Source organism: Simochromis diagramma, unplaced genomic scaffold (assembly GCF_900408965.1).
Source record: "Simochromis diagramma unplaced genomic scaffold, fSimDia1.1 OVJJ01000486.1, whole genome shotgun sequence".
Classification (NCBI taxonomy): domain Eukaryota; kingdom Metazoa; phylum Chordata; class Actinopteri; order Cichliformes; family Cichlidae; genus Simochromis; species Simochromis diagramma.
In genome coordinates, this window is record NW_024387047.1 from 444,565 (window position 1) to 472,354 (window position 27,790).

At 40.8% G+C, this 27,790-nt stretch overlaps 2 protein-coding genes across 4 annotated transcripts in view; one reads left to right on the top strand and one right to left on the bottom strand.

Moving 5' to 3' along the window:
* Nucleotides 1-27,598, top strand: LOC120741656 (serine/threonine-protein kinase VRK1-like). 3 transcript variants are annotated; one of them, XM_040044635.1, is made up of 15 exons: nucleotides 1-172; nucleotides 542-617; nucleotides 727-867; nucleotides 2,358-2,413; nucleotides 4,852-4,921; nucleotides 5,466-5,553; nucleotides 6,949-7,057; nucleotides 7,253-7,345; nucleotides 8,991-9,123; nucleotides 19,411-19,531; nucleotides 20,543-20,601; nucleotides 22,003-22,175; nucleotides 23,776-23,922; nucleotides 25,210-25,368; nucleotides 25,580-27,598. In XM_040044635.1, the coding sequence occupies exons 3-15, from the start codon at nucleotides 738-740 to the stop codon at nucleotides 25,931-25,933; spliced, it is 1,692 nt and encodes a 563-aa protein (XP_039900569.1). In that variant the 5' UTR covers nucleotides 1-172; nucleotides 542-617; nucleotides 727-737; the 3' UTR covers nucleotides 25,934-27,598. The 3 variants fall into 3 exon arrangements, with proteins under 3 accessions (XP_039900569.1, XP_039900571.1, XP_039900570.1); XM_040044637.1 differs by having other exon boundaries at nucleotides 23,779-23,922; XM_040044636.1 differs by lacking the exon at nucleotides 1-172 and adding an exon at nucleotides 196-214.
* fancl (FA complementation group L) overlaps nucleotides 18,828-27,790 on the bottom strand; it is a 40,900-nt gene continuing 31,937 nt past the window's right edge. The window contains exons 13-14 of the mRNA XM_040044638.1: nucleotides 26,438-26,509; nucleotides 18,828-26,058 (exon numbers count right to left, since the gene is read on the bottom strand). Coding sequence (XP_039900572.1) covers nucleotides 26,023-26,058; nucleotides 26,438-26,509 — 108 coding nt within the window. The 3' untranslated portion in view covers nucleotides 18,828-26,022. The remainder of the gene's footprint in view (nucleotides 26,059-26,437; nucleotides 26,510-27,790) is intronic.

The window sequence follows — 27,790 nt, forward strand, 5'->3', positions numbered from 1 at the left end:
AGGAAGTGAAAAGGGGTTTGTTTCTGTTTCCAATTTACAGGGCATTAGTTTGTGCTGGAACCCAGTGAGGAAAGCGTAGTTCAAATTACTTATCGGTGTGTTCTTAGTTAAGAATCCGAAGGGACGACGTGCGGCTTTTCTTCATCTCGGCGGTTACTGAACATTTCAGCCCGTGAGTCATACTGAAGAACTTCTCATTAGCTGAGTTTAGCAGGTTGCTAATTAAGTTTTCTAACAGTAAATGTCTTTGCAGAGGAGTTCTGCCAGTAACTTTTAGCCAACACTGTAGTGTTTGTATCGGTCTTGCGTTGTGCTGTATTCAGCTGTCATTCCATTTTTTATTAGGGTTCTTGTGTTATTAGCTAACTGTTTCTACTACTGTTAGATAGCCGTTGGTCATAGCAAACATTCAAGCTGACCAAAAACTCCATGTGATATACACAGTCAGTGAGTCGTTAACGTTTTATGTGTGTATTGTGTTAAGTACTTGTGAAATATAGAACTATACTTTAATAATGGTCAGCTACACTCGCTGTTTTAGTTTTGTTTTTCAGTAACTGCTTCAGCCTCGTGTGAGTGCGTCATTAACTCCCTTGGAGGTTTTCCAGAGCTCTTGAGTAAGTCTATAAACAGCCCTGATTCCTTTTCCTCATAGGCATACAGCGTTCTGTGGTTTCAGGGCGTTACATGTTTTCATATATATAATTTTTTTTTTTTTTTAAACAGTCTCAGTTTTTATGGCACCTCCACGAAAACCGGTGCTACCCAAACCTCTTCCAGAAGGCTTCATACTAATAGACACTGATAAGAAGAAATGGAGGCTGGGGAAAATCATCGGGCAAGGTGGCTTTGGACTGATCTATCTTGGTAAGGAGCAACGTGTCTAATGACAAACCTACACATGCACACACACGAAAGCTTGTTTTATGCCAGGGGTAGGCAACTCCAGGTAATTTAGCCATTTGAATCAGCTGTGTTGGATCAAGGACACATCTAAAACCTGCAGGACACCGGCACTCGAGGCCTGGAGTTGCCTACCCCTGTTTTGTGCTTTATCATTCACTTCATGGGTATTCACCTATGGAGGGGGTTTTCAACCATGGAGGTGCAGTCCCCCAGAAGCCCAGCAACACATAGCTGTGGGTGACATGCTTCTCTCATTCCATTTCTAGAAAAAGCTTGAAAAATCATTAAAGTTTAAACAATACAGTATGAAAGGCACAGAAAGCAAGTTGCTGTAGTGGATCCTTTTTTTTCGTTTTTTTTTTTTTTTTTTTAACAATGGTTTCACTTCAAGCCTTTGTATGTTATAACTGCTTTTTTCCATGCAAGAGTTGTCCACAGACCAGCTGTGTCACATACTTTGGACACTACCTCAATCTGACAACAGATGCGCTCTGCAGGTAGATGGCCTGTCCCTAGCTCTCTACAGTCTGCCAGTGTATTGCACTTGAGCCCAAAATGAGTCTTTGAATTTCCGCAAAGACTGACTGAGGACGAACAGATTTGTGATTGTTGTTGATTTTTCACAGCTAATTGCTGTATTGTCACAGACAGATTGCATGTAATTGTCAACTTGACCATATTCAGTAACAAACTTATAACAGGGTGATTCTTATTGCTGTTGTATCTCTGTCTTAAAATGCACCAACAAGATGGCAACTGAATGTGAGTGGTCATAAACCTGGTCGCCATCTTCAAAGCAACCTTTTCAAAGGCAACGAGATCACATGCTCATTCCATACAGGCAACCACCATATTCTCTTGTGTGACTGGAGGATAATCTGGTCCTCCCAGTGGCAGTAGACTGTGCTACATTCAAGGACAGGAAACACAGATTGAGGATGAAGTCATATGCTGACAAACCGCAACATTTATTAATGTTTCAGATTTTTATTGTGTAATTTTCTTTTCTTTATGTTGTATTTCTTGATGAAATTAAAATGTTTTTATATTTGTTTTACTTCTGACAGAATGCCTCATTGTAAACCAATATAATTGCTTATCTATGCAAAAATATAAAATAAATAAAATTTTATGCAAAATCTTATTTAAAGCAATATCCTAATATTCCATGAAACTGCCAGAATTGTAAAAAATTCAGTGGCAAGCTTTTAGGTGCACAGGCACCGCTGGAACATAAATGTTGATGCTTGTTATAAACTGACTTTTCAGTCCCTCTAATATGTATAGATCTTTTTACTTCCAAACAGATAACTGCTTACATGCACAAATCCAGTGATGAAAACACTCGTATACATTTCCTTCTGGCCTTGGATATATTTTTAAGATCCAAGAGGCCTGCTCTCATCCATGAATTATGTTGTCTCGTCTTCATTCTGTCTTTTATGTTTCAGCCTCCAAGGACATTGACAGACCTGTTGGCACAGACACTGACTTTGTCATCAAAGTGGTGAGTACATATGTTGCACGCACAGCTGACCTGTCCACCTTCAGGGACACGTTAATGCTGTGATACTTGAATGTGGCTGCACTATGCTGCTGGCAGTAGAAAGCAGGTGTAACTGTGGTTATTGATATTAAATGACTAGACTGTTATACAGCAAAATGACGTTTCCTCTTTTTTTTCATTTTCTATTTCACCAAATATCACCTGACTTTCTCACATGGAAGCACATGGACCAAAAATAAACATGAGAGCAAAGTGCAACCAAAGTCGGTGTGATGATTCCTCCAACTTTGCACAAGAAGTAATGTTTAGTGTTAACAGAATGGCCTTTGATGGAATCCACATGTTCTTCTTGCTTGGAAGTTGTCACACGTGCGCCTTTTTGTGCCAGTTATTGGACTATAGTGAAGGGTGTCTGTGAAGGTTCTCAGTCATCCAGGTCATCGTAGTCAAAGGAGCTTGCAAAGAAAAGCGTCTGGACTTCTTTAAGTTGCTTGAAGACGTTTCACCTCTCATCCGAGAAGCTTCTTCAGTTCTAAGGTCAAATGGTGGAGAGTCCCAGATATAAACCTAGTGGGAGTGTCCCCCCACAGAGGGACAAAAGGACCCCCTGATGATCCTCTAATCGCCTGAGCCAAGGTGTGAAACTGGGTGTGGGTCCCAATCAGCCAGAGTTTCGGGTGAGTTCATTGTGAAACCTGGCCCCACCTTATCATGCGAAGGTTGCCAGGTTTCACAATGAACTCACCCGAAACTCTGGCTGATTGGGACCCACACCCAGTTTCACACCTTGGCTCAGGCGATTAGAGGATCATCAGGGGGTCCTTTTGTCCCTCTGTGGGGGGAAACTCCCACTAGGTTTATATCTGGGACTCTCCACCATTTGACCTTAGAACTGAAGAAGCTTCTCGGATGAGAGGTGAAACGTCTTCAAGCAACTTAAAGAAGTCCAGACGCTTTTCTTTGCAAGCTCCTTTGACTATAGTGAAGGGAACAAAACTTTGGTGACAGCATCTTTATCTGTTTATCCCTTCAATAAAGATGCTAAAATAATGCACAGGCCATAAGCCACATTCTTTGTTTACTTGCAAGCAGAAATGCTTTGGACTTGAATTAGTGTCTTCAGCCTAAAACACAAGGCTGAAAACAAAAGGCGACAAAGCTTTTGTAACTGTGGGCCCCCAGATTGTGGAACTCTCTCCCTTTGAGCCTGAGATCTGTGGACTCCGTGGTCGCTTTAAAAAAAAAAACAGCTAAAAACTCATCTTTTTAAACTTGCTTTTGGTTGATTTTTATTTTTAGGTTTTAGCTTCTGTGAAGCACTTTGTGATTTTTATCTTGAAAGGTGCTATATAAATAAAATTTTACTTACTTTACTTACTAGTGTCCCCAAGATGCTCTGAAACCTGAAACAGGAATCAGAGATGTCTAATTAATGCCTGTTTGTCTATGTGCCGTACAGAAAAAATGCACAGTAAATTCAATTAAATCCCAACCAAAGTCAGAGCTTAAATATTGACACATTTTGGTTTTAAAAGGGCTTATGTCCTGGACTGTGTCTTGGCTGGGAGCAGTAACTTCCTGAAATCTCTGCTGGTTGCATTGCAAACTCTCAACGACACCAACAGTTTAGGAGGTGTGTGCTTCCAGTTAGGAAACAGTCAATCACAAATACTAGTTTTTACGGTTTCTTTATTTTCATCTCATCCCCTTTCACCTGGATGAGAAGGTTCTGTCCGTACACCTCATGTTACATGGCTCTACTTCTTCTGCCATTTCGTCAGGGTCTGACTCTGGGTTCTGAACCAGTCCTATACATGCTAAATTTTCTTGTTGCTTCCTGATGTTCCAGTGAAATAAATGGGAAGAAGAAAATATTGTTTGATGTTTTACTGTCAGCTGTTTAATTTGAGATGTAACAATAACTAATCCCTCTCTTAAGCAAGCTCAATAAGTCAATTAATCAATCAGTAGTCAATTAATTATTATGCTGTGATACTAAATTAAGCTAATGCTATTATTCTAATTCTATTTGTCAGCTAGCAGTGTTATTGTATGTGTAACTGTGTGAAGTAGTTCTAAAAGATCTTCGCAGTGACAATTGCAGTTAACATAAGTTTGGGCATGGACTTGAGCTAAAAAAAAGAAAAAGCATTTAGAGTTGCACGGGGCTGTTCACATGGGTTCGCGAGACTAAAGTTAGACAACATTCATGTGTCATCCAGGTATTTTTATGATTTCTCCCGATACATAAGGAATAATAACATAAACAACCAGGAAACAAAGCATTGAAACAGGCATGTAAGTGACATGATGCTCACTGGCCGAGACACAAATCTTTTTCACAATTTTACCTTTTGGAATTAGACACAGACAATTAACTTTTGCATGGTCACTGGTTAAAGCTGCACTGTGCTAATACTGTGTGCTCATACATGCAGGAGTACCAGGAGAATGGCTCCCTGTTCTCGGAGCTCAAGTTCTACCAGAGGGCAGCCAAACCCGAGAGCAGTGAGTAGCACCACCCGTCCAGTGTCCCGGCAGCTCGCTGGAGCACAAGAGCGTTTGACTGATGAAGTGGCTGCAGACTCAGAGGCTTTGCTGAGTGCTGCTCAGTAATTAATAATAAGCCAAAGCAAACATGCACCTCAGTGGCAGTTGGGCCCCACTCTCCGTGCTTGTCTGAGCTCTCCAACGCCTTCGTTTGGAGAGGAAGCTACTCACACGTAATGATGCCCGGGCCTCCACTGAGCCCCTGACCACCTGCCAGCCTGGTTGAGAGCCAGTCAGGCCAGCCGCCATCAAGCCCTGAGCCAGGCCCACTGCTTTGTCTGGGGCCTCTGTGTGTGTGTATTTGTAGTCCCAATAAGATTGATATTTGTATGCACACGTTCTTACACTTACAAGGACAAATCTTTTTTTCTTTTTTGGCAAAACATTTGTCTACTTTTCCTAGAGCTCAGTTTTTGTTTTGTTTTTTTTGTTCAGACACAATAGCTCCATGTTAGCACCTTGTGTAGATGCATACCTGTGATTGTTCCTAAACTTGTTCCAGTGCAAAAATGGAAGAGAAGCAAGAAGCTGGACTTCCTGGGCATCCCGACGTACTGGGGGTCAGGAATTGCAGAGTATAATAACCTCAGGTATTGACACAGTCAACACTAATAGGTTTGATTAACTCATAGGTTGCTATGATTGTTTTGTTTTTTTTGCAGCCACCAAATTTTAAGCAAAGAGAAAATAACTTGAACAATGCTATGTTTAGATTCATAAATGTAAAAAAAAAAGCAGGAAGAAAGAGCAGCGTGTTTCTAATGTTATTAAATTGAATAATGCAGCTGTCCTAACTGGAATGAGTGTAGTATTTTGTAGAAATTGACACATTTGGTATTATATGTTTTCCTTAAAAAAAATAAATAAAAGTGTGTGTGTGTGTGGGGGGGGTCTGGTTTCATAACCGAATGTAACATAACTGTGTATATATATATATATTTTATATTAATTATTTTACATTCAGTTATGAAAACCAGATCAGGTCTTCGTGTCAGTTTTGAAGCTATTTTTTTCTCTCTGCCTTTCCATGCGTCTATTCATGATGTGTGCGCTGTCTACATGAAGCTAATTAGAGACGTATATTGACATTGATATAGATTATTAACACATATTAATAACTTATAAAAAAGATTAATTGCCTCTTGACTTAATGCTTATTACAAGAACCTTAATATAAAGCATAACTGAAAAATTATTTTCACTGCATATGGCTGTATTATAGCCTTAATCTAATCAGAAGATGCATCAAAACACAAACAGAGCATGTTTGTGTTCTGTCATTTTTTTTTCATCATTTAGCTCCATGAAGTTTGCTCTAAAGTAGACTCTTTGGGCAGAACTTAAAAATGGTAAAATATTTGGAACGTAAAGGAAAAGGACCTCTGGGGTTTTTGAAACCAGGCCAAGCTGGCTTTTGTTCGTGTTCTGCACATGAGTAAAGTGGACATCAGTATTTATTTGTGCTGTCATATATCAAGTAAATTGTATGCACCAGTGTGAAATCCACATGTATAAAAACCAAAGTTTAAAAAAACAAACAAAATCAAGCAGATAAACTGATTTTAAGAAGGGGAGGTTGCGTGTGCTTTCTTAAAAGCTCTGTCATCTGCTTTAATATCAGATTTCAACCATCTAGCCTTAGAATTAAGGCAACTATAGTAATTATTTCCAATAGAATATCTGCTTTTAGTCAAAACGTGTTGGGGTTTTTTTCACATCACTGTCAGTATTAGATTTTTTTCTGTTGTTTTCTCTGATTTTTCTTTTTAATTTGATTTTTCATCTTTGTTTGCTATATTATGACTCTTGTTTGTGAATCTTATGAAGAGCATCAGTTATTTGGCATTTTGTTCCACAGTTTTAAATAAAACATCCTGTCATAGTCTTTTATACAAAGTACAGTTTCGGTGTGGGTCGTTAGTAAATCTGGTGTTGTGTTATGTCAGAATTAGGACAAGAGTTTGAGCTTTTCTTCTCTCACTCAGGTATCGTTTCATGGTCATGGATCGACTGGGAAGTGACCTTCAGAAAGCTTGTGAGTCCAGTGGAGGCCAACTGAAGAAGACCACTGTTCTCCAGCTTGGACAGAGACTGGTGAGATAATTATCATATTTTGACCTGTTCAATAATACCAGTATAAATAAGCTGAGGCAGCCTGATCGCCTATCAATGACACAGTTAAAGGCCAGTTTGACAAATTATGACCCCGTTTTACCAAAACGTTCGTTTTACTGCATTACTGTCTGTCTATAAAATTCTTGTTTTGTATGCTTTTGATTCTTGTGCCAGGTGGATATACTGGAGTACATACATGAGAATGAGTACGTCCATGCTGACATTAAAGCTGCCAACCTCATGCTGGGTTACAGGGACCCTGAACAGGTCAGTCCACTGCAGATCCCTGGTACAGTTACAGGAGAGAATAAAACCCGCTAATTTTCTTTAAACTGCATTGATCTTAAATATAACCCAAAACAACATCTCAGTTTCATTAAAGTTATAAAAAAGATGTAGAGGATTCAGTTAAACAATTTCATCTAGCAGAAGGCAACATTGCAGACATTGACGACAGATACAAGTACCTGGGAATCCCACAGGCAAATGGGAACCACGAAGAGGCCGCTGGGAAAGCGGGAGGAAGGAGGCCAAGGGCTAGTGTGTGTCAGTACCACAGTGAGACAACGAACATCCACGAGTACATAAGGAAGATGGCCACAACTGGCTGCATTCTCAGTGAATACCTCAGGTAGCAGAACCTCAAGAAAGAGGAGCAGAAGAGGAACAATCATGGAAGGACAGGGCGCTGTACGGTATGTACCACCGGCAGATAAAGGAAGTGGCTGATATCCAGAAATCCACCAGTGGCTGGACAAAGCTGAACTGAAAGACGGCATAGAGGCACTAATCATGGCAGCACAGGAAGAAGGTCTGAGTACAAGATCCATAGAGGCTGGGGTCTATCACACCAGGCAAGAAGCCGGATGCAGGCTGTGTAAAGATGCCCCTGAGACAATCCAGCACATAACAGCAGGGTGCAAGATGCTAACAAATGGGGAACACCATAACCAACACCATAACCAAGTGGCCGGCATAGTATACAGAAACATCTGTGCCAAGTATGGCCTGGAAGTCCCAAGGTCAAAATGGGAGACACCCCCAAGGGTGGTCAAGAAGATCACCCAAGCTAAGATCCTGTGGGACTTCCAGATACAGACAGACAAAATGGTGATGGCTAACCAACCGGATATAGTGGTGGTAGACAAGCGGAGGTTGACGGCCATAACAATAGATGTAGCGATACAGAATGACAGCAACATCAGGAAGAAGGAACTCGAGAAACTGGAGAAGTACCAAGGGCTCAGAGAAGAGCTCGAGAAGATGTGGAGGGTGAAGGTAACAGTGGTGACAATGGTAATCGGAGTGTTCAGTGTGGTGACCCCCAAGCTAGACGACTGGCTCCAGCAGATCCCAGGATAGCACAATGACCCAATATTAAATATCTGTGAGAAGGGAAAAGTCTGTTTTTAGTGAATGTCTGACAGTTTTCAGGAGGTGCCCTTTCTTTTCTTTTTTTTAAAGAAGAGGGATCTATAGGATACCCAAGTCTATCATTGGGAGAATATAAAATAATCCATGTCATGACTGGAAGGTGAAAGTACTGTTCTCAAGTCACTGCTGCTGTCTGCAATTTGCTAAAGATATTGATGAAAAGCCAGAAAGCTGTTTGAAAGAGAGTGTCATGTTTGGAGAATGGAAAAACTGTACCTTATCTGTTGAAAGCAGATATATGGTAATGGATGTTTTCCCCCTGTATATCAACTCCACTATTTTCACTTAGTTTAATCAGCTTTTCTTTTCCTGCTTTGCTTAATTTTGAGACAATTGCAATGCTTATGCAGAAATGAAAAACATTTCAAAGGTTTCACAATTTTTTTCCTGCAACTGTTGACGTCGCACAAACTCGCATGTATCTTTAAGATGGGAAGACTTTTTTTTTTTTTTTTTTCTGTCCTGTTGGGAACTATAGGTCTACCTTGCAGACTATGGGCTGTCCTACAGATACTGCCCTGATGGAGTCCACAAAGAATACAAGGAAAACCCCAAGAAGGGCCATAATGGAACCATCGAATACACCAGCATCGATGCCCACAAAGGACTCGGTAAGCACTTGACTTTTTAAATAGTTAAACATAACAGAAAATAAAAACCTGTCTAAATGTTCAAATTTTATGTCAGGATATTAATGGTTGGTTTACGTGCCTGGTAAATTACACACAATGGAATATATGACCCACAAAACTTGTTTGTAGGTGAGCTAAATAAACCTTCACCATACATTTGCACAGTCCATTTGCCTCCATACATCTTTGTTTTGGTCAGTAACTTTTATGGAGTACAACATTCAAAGGGGCTCATTCTGTCTCGTTAAGTGTTCAGTTCACTTAACAGTCAGCAGTCCTGTGCAAATTGAATTCTCAACCATTTTCCACACATCTTTGCTTGATGATCTTCAACTTAAGTCCAGATTATAATTATTACTGGCCTACTTAAATGGAAATTGGATAAATAAGATACCACCAGGTACTTAAATTGCTATAAGAAGACACCCCTGCTTATTACAGGGGCAATTGTGTCAGTATTAATTAAAGTGGTCCGCACTTGCACACCTACAGCAAAGTTTCTGAAGCTTATGATGATTCGAAACAATCTTCCTCACTTTGCCAATTGCCGTGTAATGTCCTGTGAATTGTTTCCACAGCAGGGCCAAAGCCCTGAGAAGATTAAGCAAATTAGTCCACTGATGCATCAAAAGTCTGATGCTCCAAATTCCTATTGTATCTGATTCTCTGCAAACATGGGCAACAAATCCTGGACTTGTCTGTCTGCTGGCGGCCTCATACTGGCTATTGCTGCACACAAGCTACAAACAAAGAAATGTTGCGGTCTCTCTGAAAATGCCTGTGGAATAATAATGCTTAAAACGCATTGCTTGCTTGACCAACGAACAACATTCTGATCAGGGACTTCTTATAGAGGCTAAAACGATCATACCTGAATGCCACCCTCATTTCTGTGATGGAAACACAGTTAAACATGAACAAAGTTGCATTATTGAAAATTAGATTGAGCTACTTAATGTGTTAGTAAAAAATACTCTTAGTTAGTTAAAAAGAGTTCTGACATATTAGCAGATGTAGCGTTCGTCTGCTAATATGTAGATGAATGCTAGATATCAGCGTTTCTCTAGATTACATCATTAATATCATATTTTAGTGCTCCTGAAACTGATCAAAAAAACTGATTACAAATGTATTTTGTTTTTACTGGCCACAGTGTATTATTATTATTATTATTATTAGTAGTAGTAGTAGTAGAAGTCGCATTATTTGTGGTGTTGTTGTTGTTGTTGTTGTTGTTAGATGTATTTTTTCATTAAAATAATGAGGAAAGTTTCCATGATACTGACAGTAAAATGAACAAAGACTGAAAAATGCCCCCTACCTCATTTTAACTTTCAGATATGGTCTTCTAATGCAAACTACCAGAACAGAGACATTAACTTGATTAAGTATGTCAGATTTTACAACTTAGAATGAAAGGTGTTCAAAATTCACAAAGTGCTTTACGTTATCTTTACTAAGGCTACTATAATATCTATTCTTTCCGTCTTTATCAATAGATGTAAAGTAGTGTCCACTTCAGCACCGTCTGGCTTCCTTGCTGGTATTGGGAACACATTAACTGGCAAATTGCCTACCTGCTCCCTTTCCTCATTGACCATCGATTCTCCATCCGCGGCCCCTGCTGAATTCCCCAGCACCATCTCTGTTTAACAATTCCCTAATTAGCTAAAGTCATAACCTGCATCGTGTTTTCATCCCCCCATTAATTAAGGGCTTTGATGTTTGGTTAGAGCAAGTCACAGATAACCCCTGTGAGCTCCACACCGACCAACTCCACTACCCACCGGTTCAATATTGTGAGTTAGCATTGGTCAGACTGCCTAATCTACATGGGAGAGTTTCTATCAGCATAATCGATAATTGAAAGAGGTTCAGATTGTGTCCTGTCAGCAAAAACTATCACATGAAAAGCATGTCAACTGTAAAATGTTTAGAAGAGGGAAAAGAAGGCGCAGCAGAAAGAAAGATACTGTTTTTTTCCCACATTTTTTTTTTTTTTTTTTTTTTTAGTTGGTATCTAGCAAGCAAATTACTTAACTTTCTTGATAATATTTTGTCTTTAAGCTTTTTTTTTTTTGCTTTTTTTTTTTTTTTTAAAATCAAGACACAGTTTAACACACATTCTAGTTTGGTACTTACAAACTTTTCCAGGTACTTAATTGTTAGAAAAGAAATCCAAAGAATAATTAACTGGTCACATATCAGGACCGGAGACTGTAAAGAAAAGCTAGATATAGAGACGGTTAATTCTCTCATTGATTTCTCGACTCGTGCATCTCACCTGTTAATCTAAATAAGATGTCTTGAGTTTTCAGCAAGTGCTAGCAAGCACTGGCCTCTCCCTTAGAGATAGGGTGAGAAGTTCGGCCATCCGGGAGGGGCTCAGAGTAGAGCCGCTGCTCCTCCACATCGAAAGGAGCCAGCTGAGGTGGTTCGGGCATCTGACAAGGATGCCCCCTGGGCACCTCCTAGGTGAGGTTTTCCGGGCATGTCCCACCAGGAGGAAGCCCCGGGGCAGACCCAGGACACGCTGGAGAGATTATATCTCTCGGCTGGCCTGGGAAGGTGAAGGTGGACTCCAAAATCACTCACCATTGCTGTGTCATAAAAAAATCAAATGATCAATTTTGATGTTTGAAGAGCGTAGATCGATTGTTTGTTTACATCACTCAACACAAGCAGAACTGCATTACTGCATGCAGAAGACACATCATCCACATTCAGCATTGTGTTCTGCGTCCCGATCGGCTGTAGATCATTGTCAGTCTCCTCCGTGCCGTGCTCTCCTGTACAGTACAGAATCGCTACATCGATCACTGGCAATGTGACTCTGAAGTGCTGTACTGTATGTTTGTAAGTTTTCTCCCCAACAAACACAACAATGTCGACGAAACGTTTTGCACCGTCAAAGGCACCTGCGGTAGCACCCAAAAGGCAGAGGAAGATGCTAACCGTCGCACAAAAAGTTGGACTTCTGGACATTTTAAAGGAAGGTAGCAGTTACCGTATTTTTTTTTTTAATTTTTTAATTTTTATTATTATTATTTTTTAACCATACCGCGCACCGGATTATAAAGTGCATTAAGCTTAATTTAAGCAATTAAGCTTAAAGTTAAATTCATTAGTTCTAAAATCTGTCATTATTATTTATAGGAAAACAAATATACTGTAGGTTTATTTCTCAAATAAATGTTTGGGACTGAAAACAGGTTTTGATCTTTGGTTTCATTCTATAATGGCCTTTTTTTTTTTTTTTTTTTTTTTTTTTAACAAAGCTTTGAACTTTGAGAGTGTTTAAACACCTATCCCTGGTTATTTTTAGAACATAACATCCGCGATAAATGAGGGAACTCTATATACAAATACTGAGAAATTTCAATCCTTTCTCTCTTTTGCTCTGAGGCACGAGGGAAAAATATCGACAAGTCGACGAACATCATCTACAGATATATTCGGTAAATGCCCAAGACAACTTGAGAAATGTAAATCGCTGCTTGATTCGTCCATTTGGTTGACTTTTTTTGGAAAACCCGACCGTAAACAAGACACGAATATCACACCGGAAACGAAGCGCCCTACAGGAGTTTCCCCACCGGAAGTAGCATATGCTAAGTTGCACATAGTCTATAGCTGTTTATTGAAGGAAGGAACTACCCATAGAAGCCAAAGCCACTTCTTGTACCAGGCTGTAAACATGCTTTTTAATGGTGTGTGGTTTGACATTTTACACTGGACTCGATTTTTGTCGCCAGTCTCAAACAACCTCTCCAAGAACTGCATTTTTGGGCACTTCCAAGTTGGACAAATTTTTTGGTGTTTCCGCTTCGTTAAACTTGATTTCTCCGAAAAAACGTAAAGTGACAACATCAAGCGACTCTTAGAGCCAACAGCAATAAAAAAGTTTTGTTTTTTTGTTTTTTGTTTTTTTTGACTGGTGCCCGAGCTACACAAAAATTCGACATGCTTAACATTCTAGATATTGTTATATTTAATACCTGCTTAGATGGACCGGTAAGTGTTAGAGTACATGTGACTGCTCTTGGAGATATAGTTTAAGAGCTTGACCCTTCTATGCCCTGATGGCAACAATCCCCACAAAGATGTTGACAGGTTACCATGGTGAGCTTTGGTGAACTCGCAACGCGAGTGCCGGCCTATGAACTTGGAGTTACATAGTGTAATTACCGCCATTCGGTGGGTGGTCGGCAGACAGAAGACCGTCTCTGAAAGACAAGACTGTGAAGCAGAAGGGTTAAGAGTGTGACACCGCAGCATGCTTTAGAGAATCTGAATAACAATAGGAGATAATTAACAACAACAGCATCACTTCCTCACCTCCCTGTCTAAAGCATGTAGAGAATGCATGTGTATGCCGAGAATGCTACGTATGCACGATACTTGCGTATTTATGTTGTGTCCAATCTTCCGTTGAGTAAGTGTTTATATGTGATGGTATGTACTCAGATGCAGCTGTCTCTGTTCTGTCTTGTGCTGTTGAGGACAGTATGAGGGGAAATGCTTACATGAATACAGAGGAGCAGACACACAAAATGCTATTTTGAACTGCGATAACAGAATACACAAAGGTCTGCAGCACTTACTGTAGCTGTTGTCTTTTTAATTGTTAATCTATTATAGCATTCTGGAAGTTGCAACACTTATTTCTAGTGTCAGTATCACATGTATTTTTCATCTTTATTCCCTTTCAGCTGGCTCCTGGTATCTATGGAGGGCTGTGTAATTATTTACAACAATAGGCAGCCTCAGTGTAACACTGACTTAATGCACACTTTACACCCACAAGGGCAAACGCATCTAACTCTTGTTATCAGAGTTGTTGAGATGAAGCGTGGCACATGACGACAGTTTCTTAAATGTTGGATTACTCTTTCTTCTGTTTTCTCTGTGGCTTTGTGCATATCTGTTTTGTTTAAAAAGTAGCCATTAAAGATGTTAGTCAGGACTGGTTCTACCATTTTAAGTCATTGAAGTCATCTTTATTTAGGACTTTATAATATATCCCGTCTTTCCCAGGTTTGCTTATTTTAACAAAGACTAAATTAAAAATGAAATCATGTGTGAAAAAATATTTTAAATTCTGAACTCTTTAACCCTTTCCCCCATGAAGATGAAATTTGTTAACTTTCCCTTTACCCTTAATGACAAGTTTTGACACCTTAGTATACATCGATAAAGACAGTTGGGTAGCTGTCAGAGTAGTTCCCGGGGTTTTCAAAAGGAGGCTGTATAGACTGAGACTACCCGTACACAGGGTGTGTATCTCAATAAATCTCAAATTTATTGAGACTGGAACATTTGTGTAAACCAGAGTCAGCTGCTGCTAGATTAGGCTGTCAGAGTGCACTTTCTTTGAACCTGTTCTCAAGCACTCAAACATTAAGGTTTGAAAAATATCAAAACAGGTGGAAAAGATGGTATCTGCATCATATATATATATATATATATATATATATATATATATATAATATTATTATAATTTTTTTTAATTTATTTTTTTATTAGGGGTGCAACGATACACAAAATTCACGGTTTGGTTCGGTTCGATACTTTGGTGTCACGGTTCGATATTATTTCGATACAAAAAAAATGTTCATGCCTTTTCAATTTGTCATTTATTAAAATTATAAATATATATTTTAACTCAAAAGTACAGTTTTTAAATTTAATGTTGCTGAAACAACAAAATAAAAAAAATAAATCTATCTGATTGAGAAATCACTCATCTTTGGAAAAGAGAGTTTATTAGAGAGAAATGGCTCTTTCCAAAATAAAAGCTATACTATACGCTTCTTCTGGGCTATATTCAACAGCATATTAAACAGATTGGGTCCCCATAAGGAGAATCATGTGCTAACGCGGCCAAACGGCTGTCTAAATGACTCGGGTAAAGTTTGTAGCATGCGTGCTTGTTTTTTTTGTCTGCTTCCACTTGTCTTTGCACTAGGATGATGTCGGTGTAAATGTGCAGTGATACTCGTTGTGTTCCCACTAGTGCTGTCAGCGTTAATCTCGTTAAAATGACATTAATGCCATAACGCGGCAAATCTCCGTTAACAAGTTACCGCGGATCGCCCCGTGCTTGGGGCTGGACGGCGTCAACACGTTAACAAGCTAACTGCGCTAACGCACTAGTTCCCACAAATTGAGCATTGCGTGACACATCCGACATACTGTTTTACTTTTGTCCATGACGCGCTTACCATCAGGGTCATGCTTCACATGAAAACCAAGATGGTTCCAAACGCCAGATCTGAATGAGAGTGGGGGAGGTCCAATTTCGGGTAGCATTGAGGCAGTTGTCATGTTGCAACAAGCTTGATAGCTCAGGGATAAGGCAGGGATAGCTCAGTAGGTAGAGTGGCGGCCCCATGATCGGAAGGTCGGGGGTTCGATTCCCCTGAACAGCTACCCTGAGCAAGGTACCGTCCCTACACACTGCTGCCCACTGCTTCACTGAGTGAATGGGTTAAATGCAGAGAGGGATTTTCCCCACGGGGACCAATAAAGTACACTTTCTTCTTCTTTCTTCTTCTTCTTAGCTTCTGTCTTGCTAGCTTGCGCTGTGCTCAGTGGATCTGCACTCGACAGTGCAGCCTAGGCAGAGTAGTCGAATGCAGATCCACTGAGCACTCAAAAAGACTGCATCGTCAGAAGAAAAGTTGATAAAATAAATAAAAAATGTTGTATTGTTCGATACATATGCGTACCGAACCGAAAGCACTGTATCGAACGGTTCAATATCGATACGAGTATCGTTGTACTCCTAATATGTGTGTGTGTGTGTGTGTGTGTGTGTGTGTGTGTGTGTGTGTGTGTGTGTGTGTGTGTGTGTGTGTGTATGGTATATCCATATAATCTGTTCTTAAATACTCCATAGAAACGGCACATGCTGTTGGGTGGGAGGCATTATCTAACACCTCTTTTCTCAACCCCCTTCCTATACATCCAGTCTTTCACCACTACTCCTGTTCTGACCAGCCTCACTGATTATTTAGACTTCCTGCTGGGTCCACTTTAGTATTCTATGCTAGCCTTGCAGTTTCTGACTCAGACACAACACTGTTTCCTTGAAATGTTTAGTACTTATAGGTGATCTGTGCCCATCTTCATCTTGAAAATGTAACCTTGCACTCGTACATTTGAATACTTACATTTCAAGAATTTGCATGTTGTCAGATTACTGCCCTCCCATCCCACATAATGTGGTCTTCTGTGCCAGTGACCACGCTTTCCTCCTTAGACCAGACTATTGGCTGGAGAGGATCAATGCTGGCTGCGACTCAGGGAGGAGATTTCTCCCCTCTGATGGAGTCAGTCGATAGGTAATTTCTCCCGAGACGTGTGGCGGCTGTTACAGTATTGAGCTGCTAAAACCCTCGGGCTCGACCCCTCTGGATGGACTTGGTCGCTAAATATTGATAGACCTCACACATTAATGTAGACTCATGCAGTCACACACACAACCACAATAAGACACAAACACAGTCTGGACTTGTTCTTAAAGAAGCTTTAGTACATGGGAAGCCACACTTGTAAAATCTATTTAGTTCCCTAACATCAACTTGTGCCGTTCAGATCCCTGGTTATGGTTTGTGGAAACCTTTTTTGTGTTGGGATATTTACAGTGCTGAGATGGCTGATTACAGGACTCTTAGGTCTAAGGCACATATTGAGAACAATAGTTCTTTAAAGTCAGCTCTAATTGTACTCTATAGTAGAGATAGACCGATCCGATATTACGTATCGGTCCGATACTGACGTAAATTACTGGATCGGATATCGGAGGGAAATAAAAAATGTAATCCGATCCATTAAATATCAAAAAAGCACATCAAAAAACTTGCGACATGGCGTAACTCGGCTCATAACCGTAGCACGTCGGAGCAGTGTGCTCATGTGATAGAGCGGCTGTGTGTATTTGTAGCCTCGCTAGCAATCTGGCATTTCATCTCCGAGGAAGTTCTCTCAGAGAGAAGTAAAACAAGTGTGTAAGTTCATCTCTGAATATTTGTAAAGCATTCCCTGCATTAAGCTTAACAACCGATATATGGAGCATCTGCCTCTTCTCTCTCTCTCTCCCTCTCCTGCTGCTACTTCAATCGTCAAACTGATCAATGATCAGCTGATCGGCTTTTCTGTCGCGAGTCCGTCTCTCTTGTTAGTTTATCGCCCACTTTGCACCAGAAAGAGGAAACCAGCGGCTGAACAACAGCAGCACGTTTAAGCTTGATAAGCTGTTGTTAGAATTTATTTAATCTTACTTTCTACACCAGGATCTTTTTCTACAGCTGACGGCTGGTAACTGTGCAGGGGCGGATCTAGCAAAGTTTAGCCAGGGGGGCCGATAGGGCATGAACAGGGAAAAGGGGGCACAGAAACATACTTTTCTTTCTTATTCTCATTTAAAATGTGTTGCTTTTAATAAATAATTATCCGAATCTTACACCCAAAGTTTTAATCTGATGTAAAATGTACAGAAGTCCATTACTGTATATAGTAACTATTAAGTCTAATATACCCTAGTAAGCTATAGTACTTTTTCCTTTGGGAAAATGGTAAATGGCCTGTATTTGTATAGCGCTTTACTAGTCCCTAAGGACCCCAAAGCGCTTTACATATCCAGTCATCCACCCATTCACACACCCATTCACACACTGGTGATGGCAAGCTACATTATAGCCACAGCCGCCCTGGGGCGCACTGACAGAGGCGAGGCTGCCGGACACTGGCGCCACCGGGCCCTCTGACCACCACCACCAGTAGGCAACAGGTGAAGTGTCTTGCCCAAGGACACAACGACCGAGACTGTCCGAGCCGGGGCTCGAATCGGCAACCTTCCGATTACAAGGCGAACTCCCAACTCTTGAGCCACGATCGCCCCATCTAAAAAATGAAGCCAGTGTGGAAGCGCCAGAACTCCAATTCCTCTGACAGCCATCTGAGGCAGGCTTGAACACGGAGTCAGTCCCCACAGACTCCAATGTTTAAATGCCGAGCTTACCAGCAATGTAAAGCATTTTTACAGTCTGGTGTGAGACGCATATTTTGTACTCTTTAGATTGGTTCCTCCTTGATAACAACTGTTGAGGGTACGAGCTTTTAAATAGTTTTCATGTCTCACCTTGGAGTTATCAGGTGTGCCAACACAGCCGGCTGTGCCCCCTGCAGGGTTTCAACTCTGCTAATTTAAGTCACTTCACTGGATTGTGCTCTCGTGTCTGTAGTTAAGCAGTCTATCAGACAAACAATATTTCCTGGAAGCTTGTCCTTTAGTTTTGATGAATATATTCTAGTAATCAGTCTGTTATGTCCCACTGATTGACCATGTGTCACTTTTGGCTTCAAAAAACCAACATGTTGCAGTCAAACCACTAGTGTTGGTGCTTAAAGATGTGGAGTCCGAAACCAATTGGGTGATGTCATGGTGGCTGTGTCCATCTTTTAAATACAGACTTTTATATAGAGAGCCTGTGATCTGCCTTTCACTTTCCCACCAGTTTCAGACTAAAGTGAAATCAGTTCCACCATTTAAAAAAAACAAAACAATGTTTCTGTTAGCAGACTGGAGGAGCAGTACACTACTGTTGACTTCTGTAACATGTGGTAGTGATTTGAACTGAGATGTGTGTTACAACCAGTCATTGAAGTTTTACTTTGAGTGTCTGGATGACGCACAGGTATTTTTTTTTTTTTTTTCATTTAAAGATCCTAAAGAAAAAAATGACCAAATAAGTCAGCAGGAATACTCCAGAAGGGGTTTTTTAATCATAGTAAGTGTGGGAAGCTACACAAGTCCATTTGGAAGTAGAAGCTGAACCCACCCACCAAAAAGTCATCATGATGGTATAACACAGTATTCAATCTCACATAGAGACTATAATTGAAAAGAGGAATCTAGTTGATATACACTTTCTTGTCTTGATAAGTTTCCATCCTGTTTGGCCAAACAAAATAACCCACTGACAGATGACACAGTGTAAGAATTAGTATCTGTGCTTCAGCCTTTTTGATTGATTTCTACTGTGTTAGCTTTAACCTCAAAATTTAAGAGTACTTGTGTCCAACCTCGGCTATGCTACAGGAAAAAAAACCCCAACTATTTGATTGAACGACAAACAGCAATATTTTCTAACTACTGACTTACGTGCTTCTACTTTTTCATTATCTTCTTTAAATTGTCTTTATGGAATTATGTTAGCAGTACTGCACCGTCACCATCATCTCATTTTTCTTCCTCTACAGCGGCATCTAGACGTGGTGACCTCCAAATTTTGGGTTTCTGTCTCCTTCACTGGTTATGTGGGTCTCTGCCTTGGGACGACGTCCTCAAAAATCCAACTCAGGTCCAGGAGGCAAAGACCAGGTAGGGAGTAACTGAGACTGAACGTGTATCCGGGTACTCTCTACAGAAGGATGGAAGATTTTAAACACCTTTTTTTCTGGATTAGAGTCTCTTTATTGCCATGAAAAGCTGTTGACTGACGTCGCAGATTTCTGTAGTGAAATTAAATTATAATAATTGCATTGCAGCATCTGTTGCTCTAACAGTACAACATATAGTACCACACACACACAGTCTGATACTGGAATTTCACTTATTAACATAACTATAAATCGTTACTACCTTTCTTCCTGTTTCTGCCTTAAAGAAGCATGTGCAGCATAGCACAGGTGTAGTCTGTTTTAATGATGTCCACCCAGACATCACCCAGTCCACCTGTCTGGTTTAAGGAGTGGTAAAATTATATCAAAGCTTTGAGTCTGTTTCGCTTACAGGACACTGCTTGAGCGTATTTCATTAAACAGGATAAGTTTTCTTGTCTGTTGTTGAAGTTATACCTGAGGGCAGATTTTACTGTGCGCTTTTAGAGTTATGGAGCTCTCATTCATTTTGATTGGAGCTTGGATTCATGCTAGGGTGGCTGCCAAGTCTCCTCTGCTTCAGTACTGTGCAAAAGTCTTGAGCCACCCAGAATTTCCTTATAATTAGCTTTCTATAAGACAAGACTTTCTTGTAATTTTTAATGAGGTCTTCAGCAATAGTTCTCCAGGTTTTTATGGTCTTTTAAAGTTTCCATTAATTCTTTTTAAATTTAATTAAAAAGAAACAAAGACTACAAGTGCAAATAAGAGTGTAATGACTTAACAGCTCTGTCTGATATGAGGCTAGATATATATGGAATGTACTCCACAGCAGTGTTGCATACATAATCTACTCCTAATAATTATGTTGAGTGTGTGTAGTTGATGTCAGAGTGAGAAAAACTAATGTTGTGTGCTTTGGCTTCATTTCAACTCGTTCTTCTGCTCTGCCCGAGTCCATCTCTCAGATCTTTTCTGTTCTCACCTCTTCTGTTTTCACTTCTTCTCTCAGACTGATGGATAATCTGCCACATTCAGTCCAGCAGCTGTCAGTGAGCGGAGCCAGCACAGGTAAGCCAAGGCCAAAGGGCATCTTCAGGTTAGCGAACAACTTCTCCACTTCTCAGGTTAACGAGAGAATTTGAAAGTACAACTACAAGCCTTTGGAGGGGAAGAGAAAAATCTTCTTTTGGGCTCTGGGTTTACTGAGAGTCTCTGTTAATAAGAATACAAGATTAGACAGAGCAGCACTTCTTTATTTTTTTAAATCAGTACGTGTTAATGTAGAAACAACATATCTAAGATGACGACTTTTCTAGTCATTAGAATGATGTCATTACTCATATTTCCTCTACAAATGGACTATTTCAAAGATTTTTTACTTATAGAGATATACTGAAGGCAAGTTCAGGTCTAATGGAATATAGCTACAGCCCAACTCTACAGGTGTTTCTGTATTCTTCCACATGCTGCTTGGAATCTGATCCAAGAACTGAGTCAGCACAGTGTGGGTGACTTTTACGCACTGTGTAGGCAAATTGTGTGGCTAACTGCTTGACTTTATACTCCTGACTTCAAAGATTAAGCGGCATGGCCAAATATTTACAGTATGGTGTTGTGACCTTAGATTCCCATCGTAAATTAAGATTCCAGTATGTTAATAATGCGAAGAGTGCAAAATCCTTTGCTAGCTGAGTGAAAATGATGACGCGTGACACATAAACTTGGTGTAGCTGTGTGGTTATTTGCTGAGCTCAATGAAGAGGCTAAACTTAGTTTGGCTTAAAAATGCCTGAAGTGAAGACAATCTTTAAACTGGATTATAAGAAGAGACGAGGCTGTGACAGTCCAGGCTACATGAAACTGTCCCACCCAGAATAAAACACTCTGTCTCCTTTTCTCTCACCTGAAGCTCCAGAATAACTTCGTAGCAATTAAACAGCTGTCCCATTGACATGCCTTTCAAAGTTAGTCGTGTTTTATCTCTCCTCTTTATAAGGAGAGGTCACACCTGTGCTATGGCTCGGTGTGTGATGTATGGTTGGGACTAGATTCTCCTCTGCTGACAAAGCCCGGCTGCCCGCCACAGATAAGAGCTGGGGTATGCATCAACCCTGTGTGTGTGTGTGTGTGTGTGTGTGTGTGTGTGTGTGTGAGAGAGAGTGACACCGTGCTACTGCAGTATGTGCCAGACATGTCACCTGGCCAGTGTGTGATGCATCAGGACTGACTGAGTATGACACTTCCACACATGCAGGTCCTTAGCCACGTGCTCGCTTGATCTCCTCTGCGGAGAGATACCACCACACACATAGACACACACACTCAAAAATATACAGGGTGCTTCATTTTCTGAAGATGCACACTTTCTGGAATAGTAACTTTGTAAAAATCAAACCAGATTTAATCAAATCACTATCAGTATCACTTAACATATCTGATTCTTGATGTCCACTCTGCTCCTGTCTTCAGATGAGGTGGCCAAATTCCTCCTTTATGTGAACAAACTGGGCTACCAAGAGAAACCCGATTACCAGTATCTTAAAAACCTGTGGGGCAGTGCTGTCAGGGGAGGACTTGATTTGTCCAAGCCACAGGGAGCTGCAGGGGAATCGCCCACCAAAGATCCTCGAGCCAAGGAAAAGGTGAGGACTCAAAACCTGTGAGATGGTGTGGAAAAAATTTGGCACCACTGACATCTTTTCCTTTATGCACTGAAATCCTGTGAACCCACCTTCAGTAGGTATTTGGCTTCTTACTGAAATGTTGGCTCAGTTAGACATCTGTCTATAGCAGCTCACTTTCTCAGTGGGTGTGGTCACTTCACAGGCACAGGCGTATTCCAAGATGACAACGGCAGGATTCGTCAGGCAGATTATGAAAGTATGATTCACCACCACAGACTGCTGGCTTTAACCCCAGTGGGAATCTTTGTGATGTGATGGTCTGATTACACTCACCATTGACTGGCCCTCCTTAAAATGTTTCTCGTGCATTGGAGAATATTTACTATGACACAGAAGCTGAGAATACACCAAAAAAATTAGATCTAAGACTGGTGATAATTGACAGAATTTTACCATTCAGTCAACATTCAACTACTTAAGTGTTTGGCCACAAAGATCCTCATTTCCCCAGCTCAGTCTCTTAACCCTGAGTGCTAAATTGTGACAGCAGTGAAAGGGAGGGCTAACCTGCCCCAACGAGCATGTGAACTAGAGGTGGTCAGGTCTGAAGCTGGAGGGCTGCGATTCTGCCTCAATTTAACAGAATAACTTCTTGACCCCCCCTACTATCAACGGCCCAATTTGAAGGAGCTGATGACACACACTACAGAGCACAGGGTGTCTCCAATTATGCTCCTGATTTCCTCTCCTCTCCTTGTGTCATTTAATTTCCATGCTAAAGTGCTGGCCAGTTTGATCCCTAGTTAAACAGAAGTGGCCATTTACAGGCGGTTTAGTGAGGAGAGTAAATGTCAGCTGAGATAAAGGCCACTGAATGGGTATGTTCACACAATCATTTGCCACTAGTGTTGGATAAATATGGAATTATTTTATGGAGGATTATAGTTATGTAGTGAGGCAAAGTTTTATTTAAGGAAGACAGTTCAAAGATGGGCTTATGGGGTAAAGAGATTTCACGTGACATTAAAAGACATAGGAGCAAAGAGGAAATGGCCTTTAGACTGAGGCTTCACACAGAATCTGGACTCAGCAGCAACTTTTGTAGTGATAATGTTGGTGCTGGCATCAGGCAGCAAATATTATCAGTTCTGCCTATGTGTAACATGAAAAATGTGACTGTGTATTCTCCTGGATATTGGTATTGAGTTTGAGTATTTTATTTTGGACTTGACAACAGTAACAGTCCAGTAAAAGAAACAAACCAAACATAATGAGTGAGAGTCAGTAGCTGAGATGAGGAAGTGGACAGTGAAAGCCTTACCTTCATCTGAGACAAACTGCTGATGCTTGTCTAGCTTCAGCTAATGCTATGTTAGCTCTCCTGCTAGCAGGTGACACACGGTGAAGTAAACGCAGAACACTGAACTAAATTGCACTGTATAGCTTCGTACACTGAAGAAGGCAGGATCTCATATCTGATCCAATCTATCCTCCAGCTGCGTTGCATTAAAGGAGGAGAAATAAGCTCGCAGATAATGTTGTGACTGAAATGAGGTCAGTTAGAAAGCAGTCGTGTCGGCCTCACATAGATAATAAAACTGCTTTTTGTTTCCGTCAGCAGAAAGCAGGAGGAGCGAGCGGAATCTCTAGAGCCAAAGCTGCACCTCTACAGGACCACGATGAAGTCCATGAAGGGGCAAAGTCCAAAGCAGTGCCAGCTCGCTACATCAGAGGACCACCCATCAATAAACCTCTGTCAGAACAGGTAAGGCCTCAAACACCTTAACTGTCACCCTTTATGCAACAGTATGCTGAGACAACATAACCCGAGTCCCATTTTAACATCTCTTGTAAATACAAAGATAACTTTGAAACTAGATTTGAAATACACTGGAATATTAAATCAGAAGGGTTCAGAAGCTTGTGTAACAGTTTACTGTGTGACATTTCTGCTTCCTGCTAAAGTGTCTAAAAGAAAGATCAGAGACTACAGCTGAAGCCGGAGTTAACCTAATGATGAGGTCAGCTTTGACTGACCTGATGTTGCACCTCTGTGTGTACATGATGATGACATGAACACCACAAGGCATCCAAACTCACAGTAAATTACTGTCCAGCATTTTTCAGCCTTTGTGCTACTTTTAAGACCTTTGCACACAAAACACACTGCATTAAAAAAAAAAATCTGAAAAATGAAGTTACAAACTTCTCGTGTAATATATTCAAGGTGAAACACTGGAAGATTTACACAAAATGGATCAAAAAATTAGTATTTTTAGACAGAATGACATTCAAATATCTGTCACAGGCACTTTGTTAAAACAGAGTGATCAGCAGGAGACGTACGATGTGTAATATTGCAGGTCATGCATAAAAGCAGTTGGTTTCTCAGTCAGGAGCTGCAGAACTGTGTTGTATATTTCTCTGTGTTAAAAGTAATACGTGGGTAAACTGTTTTCACTCAGCAGGTTATAATTTGGTTTCTTTGAAGTGATCTCCCACACAGACAAGAGCCTGAATCTAAAACCTCACGCTGCTGTGGACACAGTCATCAGGCACAGATTTTACACACCTCAAAGAACCAATATGGGTTTAAGTAGACGCCAACATTAGAACATTCTTACTGCTTTACCTGCTGTCAGACAAGCCATTACACTCCACCAGCCTCCACTGACAAAAACAGTCATTTTACCTCATAAAACAGGAGCTGTTCACTGCTGCCTCGATTGGTTGGTTAGTGGATTTTGTCCCCTATGGATTCCACTATAAGCACGTTATGAAGATGAAGAATAATTTGGCTAGTGTTTTTGTTTTATTATGAATCTGGACAGGCAGGGGTTACCCACAGCTAAAAATCAGTGGTGGAACAGTGCAGACAACACAGCACCCTGGGTTCTTGTGCGTTTGCCATTAGATGTTGTACTTTGATGTGTTCATCCCTCTACCTGTAATGCACCTGAGAGCTGTGGCTGTTTAAAATACTAAATTTCACTGTCAAATAAATGATCAAGTTCCTGATTGGTCAAACTGCCTTTTATTTGTTTGAATATAGAAGGAAGAAGTTCTCCCTGCTGTCAGAAGGTCCCCGAGGCAAAGGCCTGTGTGCAGTTATGAAGACATTGACAGTGAGGAAGAGGAAGAAAGGCCCAAACCCATTGCTGCACGTGATCTCAGAAGTCCTCCAGTAAGGCCCAGAGCTCAACCCAAACAGGTGTGAGGCCACAGCTTGGGCAGTTTGAACCTGTTTTACACTAAAGGCTACAAAACAACTATTTACACCTGACTAAATCTTTACGATGTGCTGTAGACTCTTCAGTTAGGTTGTTCCTCCAGATTTCTAAAGGTTACAAAGAAAAAGCAGAATTGAAAGTTGACACCTAAATGCTTCAAAGTGCACACACTTGAATTACCTTCTTTAACAGAAACTTAACCCCACAAGGACAAGCAGCAAAACAGATGACGTGCCCCTGATCTCAGCGAGAATGGAGCGCCGAGTCTTCCCACAAAGGAGAGAAGAAGAGCGAGCGAACCGTGACATGGACAGGCAAACACACACACACCAGAGAGCGGTGTACAGCCATCCAAAGTACTGGGATAGCCAGCTCTACTACAGAGATGCTTTGGGTAAATGGGAAGAGTCTGTTCCCAAAAACTCAAGTCCTGAAGCCGGTCCCCAATGGAGAGAATGGCTGATGTCCTGGTTCCTCTTTCTGGGCTCCTTTCTTTTACTGCTTGCTGTTGTCAGAGTTTGCCAAAGTACATTGAAGCCCCTTTAAGGAGCTAATGGATCTACGAGTTTTAACAACTCCTTTCAAAGCTCCTTCCCAAAGTGGAGATGGAGCAGCCGGGAACACAAAGCCTCTCATCAGGACTTCTGGGCTGCCATTTTCACAGTGATGGGCTGAAATAGAAGGACAAGCCTCAGTTTATTCTGCCTATTAGATGTTCTGTAAAGGTAAACATGCGATGAAAGATTTCTTTATGATAAAAAGATGAAGTGGGCTCTCGTTTCTGACTGCAACTCACACGCTCGAATAAAACAGTCTTTGACTTTGAATCGGTGGCGAGCTGCATTCACAGACACGCAGTATCACACGCTTACTCCTTTATCAGACGAGGAGTAGCTTCAGTCAAAGTGTATGAATGCAGCACATTGTTGAAAGCGCAGTGGCAGAAGAAAAGGCTACAGGATGTATAGAGGCATGCTAATTAATAAGCTGAATGTCTATTGAGGGCTTTCTGAAGGCAGCTGTCAGTCACACTGTGAGGCACACACATACCTTACTGCAGTAAGGACACTCTCCAAAAACAATGTTGAAGCTCTGCCTGCTGGAGTGCAGCGCTCGCAGCCACTGAAGGCAAAAGAGAAAAGATCAAATCATTACCTTGAATCTGATGTGTGGCTCATAACAGCACTTTCAATCTACACTCTGTACAGCTATGTTTAAGATTATCCAGCACCCTTGAAGCATTGAAGGGCTCTTTTTTTTTTTTTAAGTCGATTAGAGTCCTGCGATTTGTTTCTGAGCTTCAACGATATCTGGCCGTGCAGCATGTCACCGAGGACAGAGTCCAAACAGAGTCATCTGTGCTCATTTCCTGTGTGTCGCAAGGCTGCACTAGTCCAGTTCTACCTTTGATCATATCTGACTGTCACTCACCTTGAGCAGCCCACCTGTTGAAACACTAAAACACTGATGGCTAATGAACACAAATCGTTTGTGCCTGATTAAATTAATGCTGTTTAGAAACACTGTTTACAATATGTATGTCCTCAAAGGGGAATCTGTATTCATGTGCATGTTTACTGTACCTGCAGCTCACTGAAGGCAACAGGATAAGGCTTTGTATTATGACTGAGTGAAAATGGCAACTGTAATGTGCAAAACTTTGTTCATTTAAGCAAATAAATGAAATAGATGTTTATAACTGTGTCCACTACTCAGGAGGAACCCTTACAGTGTTTGAGGAGGGAGCACTTTAAACTCAAGTCAATAAATGGAGAATTGTGTCCCAGAGGCATGCTGGTGGTCCTGAGGGACTTGAGAAGAAGTGGGATTTTTTTTTTAATTATTATAACCAGATCAGTTTTTTGGTCATGTTGTAGCTTTGAAGTAGTCCGGGGTAAATCTTAAACTTTCTGAGATTATAATATGGGTGATGTGACAGTCTAGTTGTTGGGCACATGTCATATGAACCCATACATCCTAAGCAGTGAGTTCATGCTCAGTTTTTTACCCACATACAGCCACACATGCTTTTTCAAAAGTCATAATTATACAGTGTGGTAGTTTCCACGCTCACCTAACAAACAAACAAATTCTTTTGCATCAGGAAGACCATCAGGTCCAACCTACTTGCTGTGGTGAGCCTTTGTGAATAGGGAAACAACCCAAAGTAGCTTCCATGAATATATCCATTGCTCAAAGAAAGAAAAAAAAGAAAAGACTTTTGATAATTTTGGTTTCCACTGACCGCTGTTATGTCATTTTATTCTTGAGAAATCACATACTGTATGACAGCAAAGATATTCAACTTGAATATTTCTATATCAAGATATGTCAGCTATATATAAAAAACATTTCCGTAATAAGTCATATCACTGTGGCTTGACATCTGGGCTGTTGTCATGT

Coding starts and splice junctions, on each gene's coding strand:
- LOC120741656 (XM_040044635.1), top strand. CDS start 738: ATGGCACCTCCACGAAAACCGGTGCTACCCAAACCTCTTCCAGAAGGC. Junction 2,414..4,851: donor CTGACTTTGTCATCAAAGTG/GTGAGTACATAT, acceptor TCATACATGCAG/GAGTACCAGGAGAATGGCTC. Junction 7,058..7,252: donor TCCAGCTTGGACAGAGACTG/GTGAGATAATTA, acceptor TTCTTGTGCCAG/GTGGATATACTGGAGTACAT.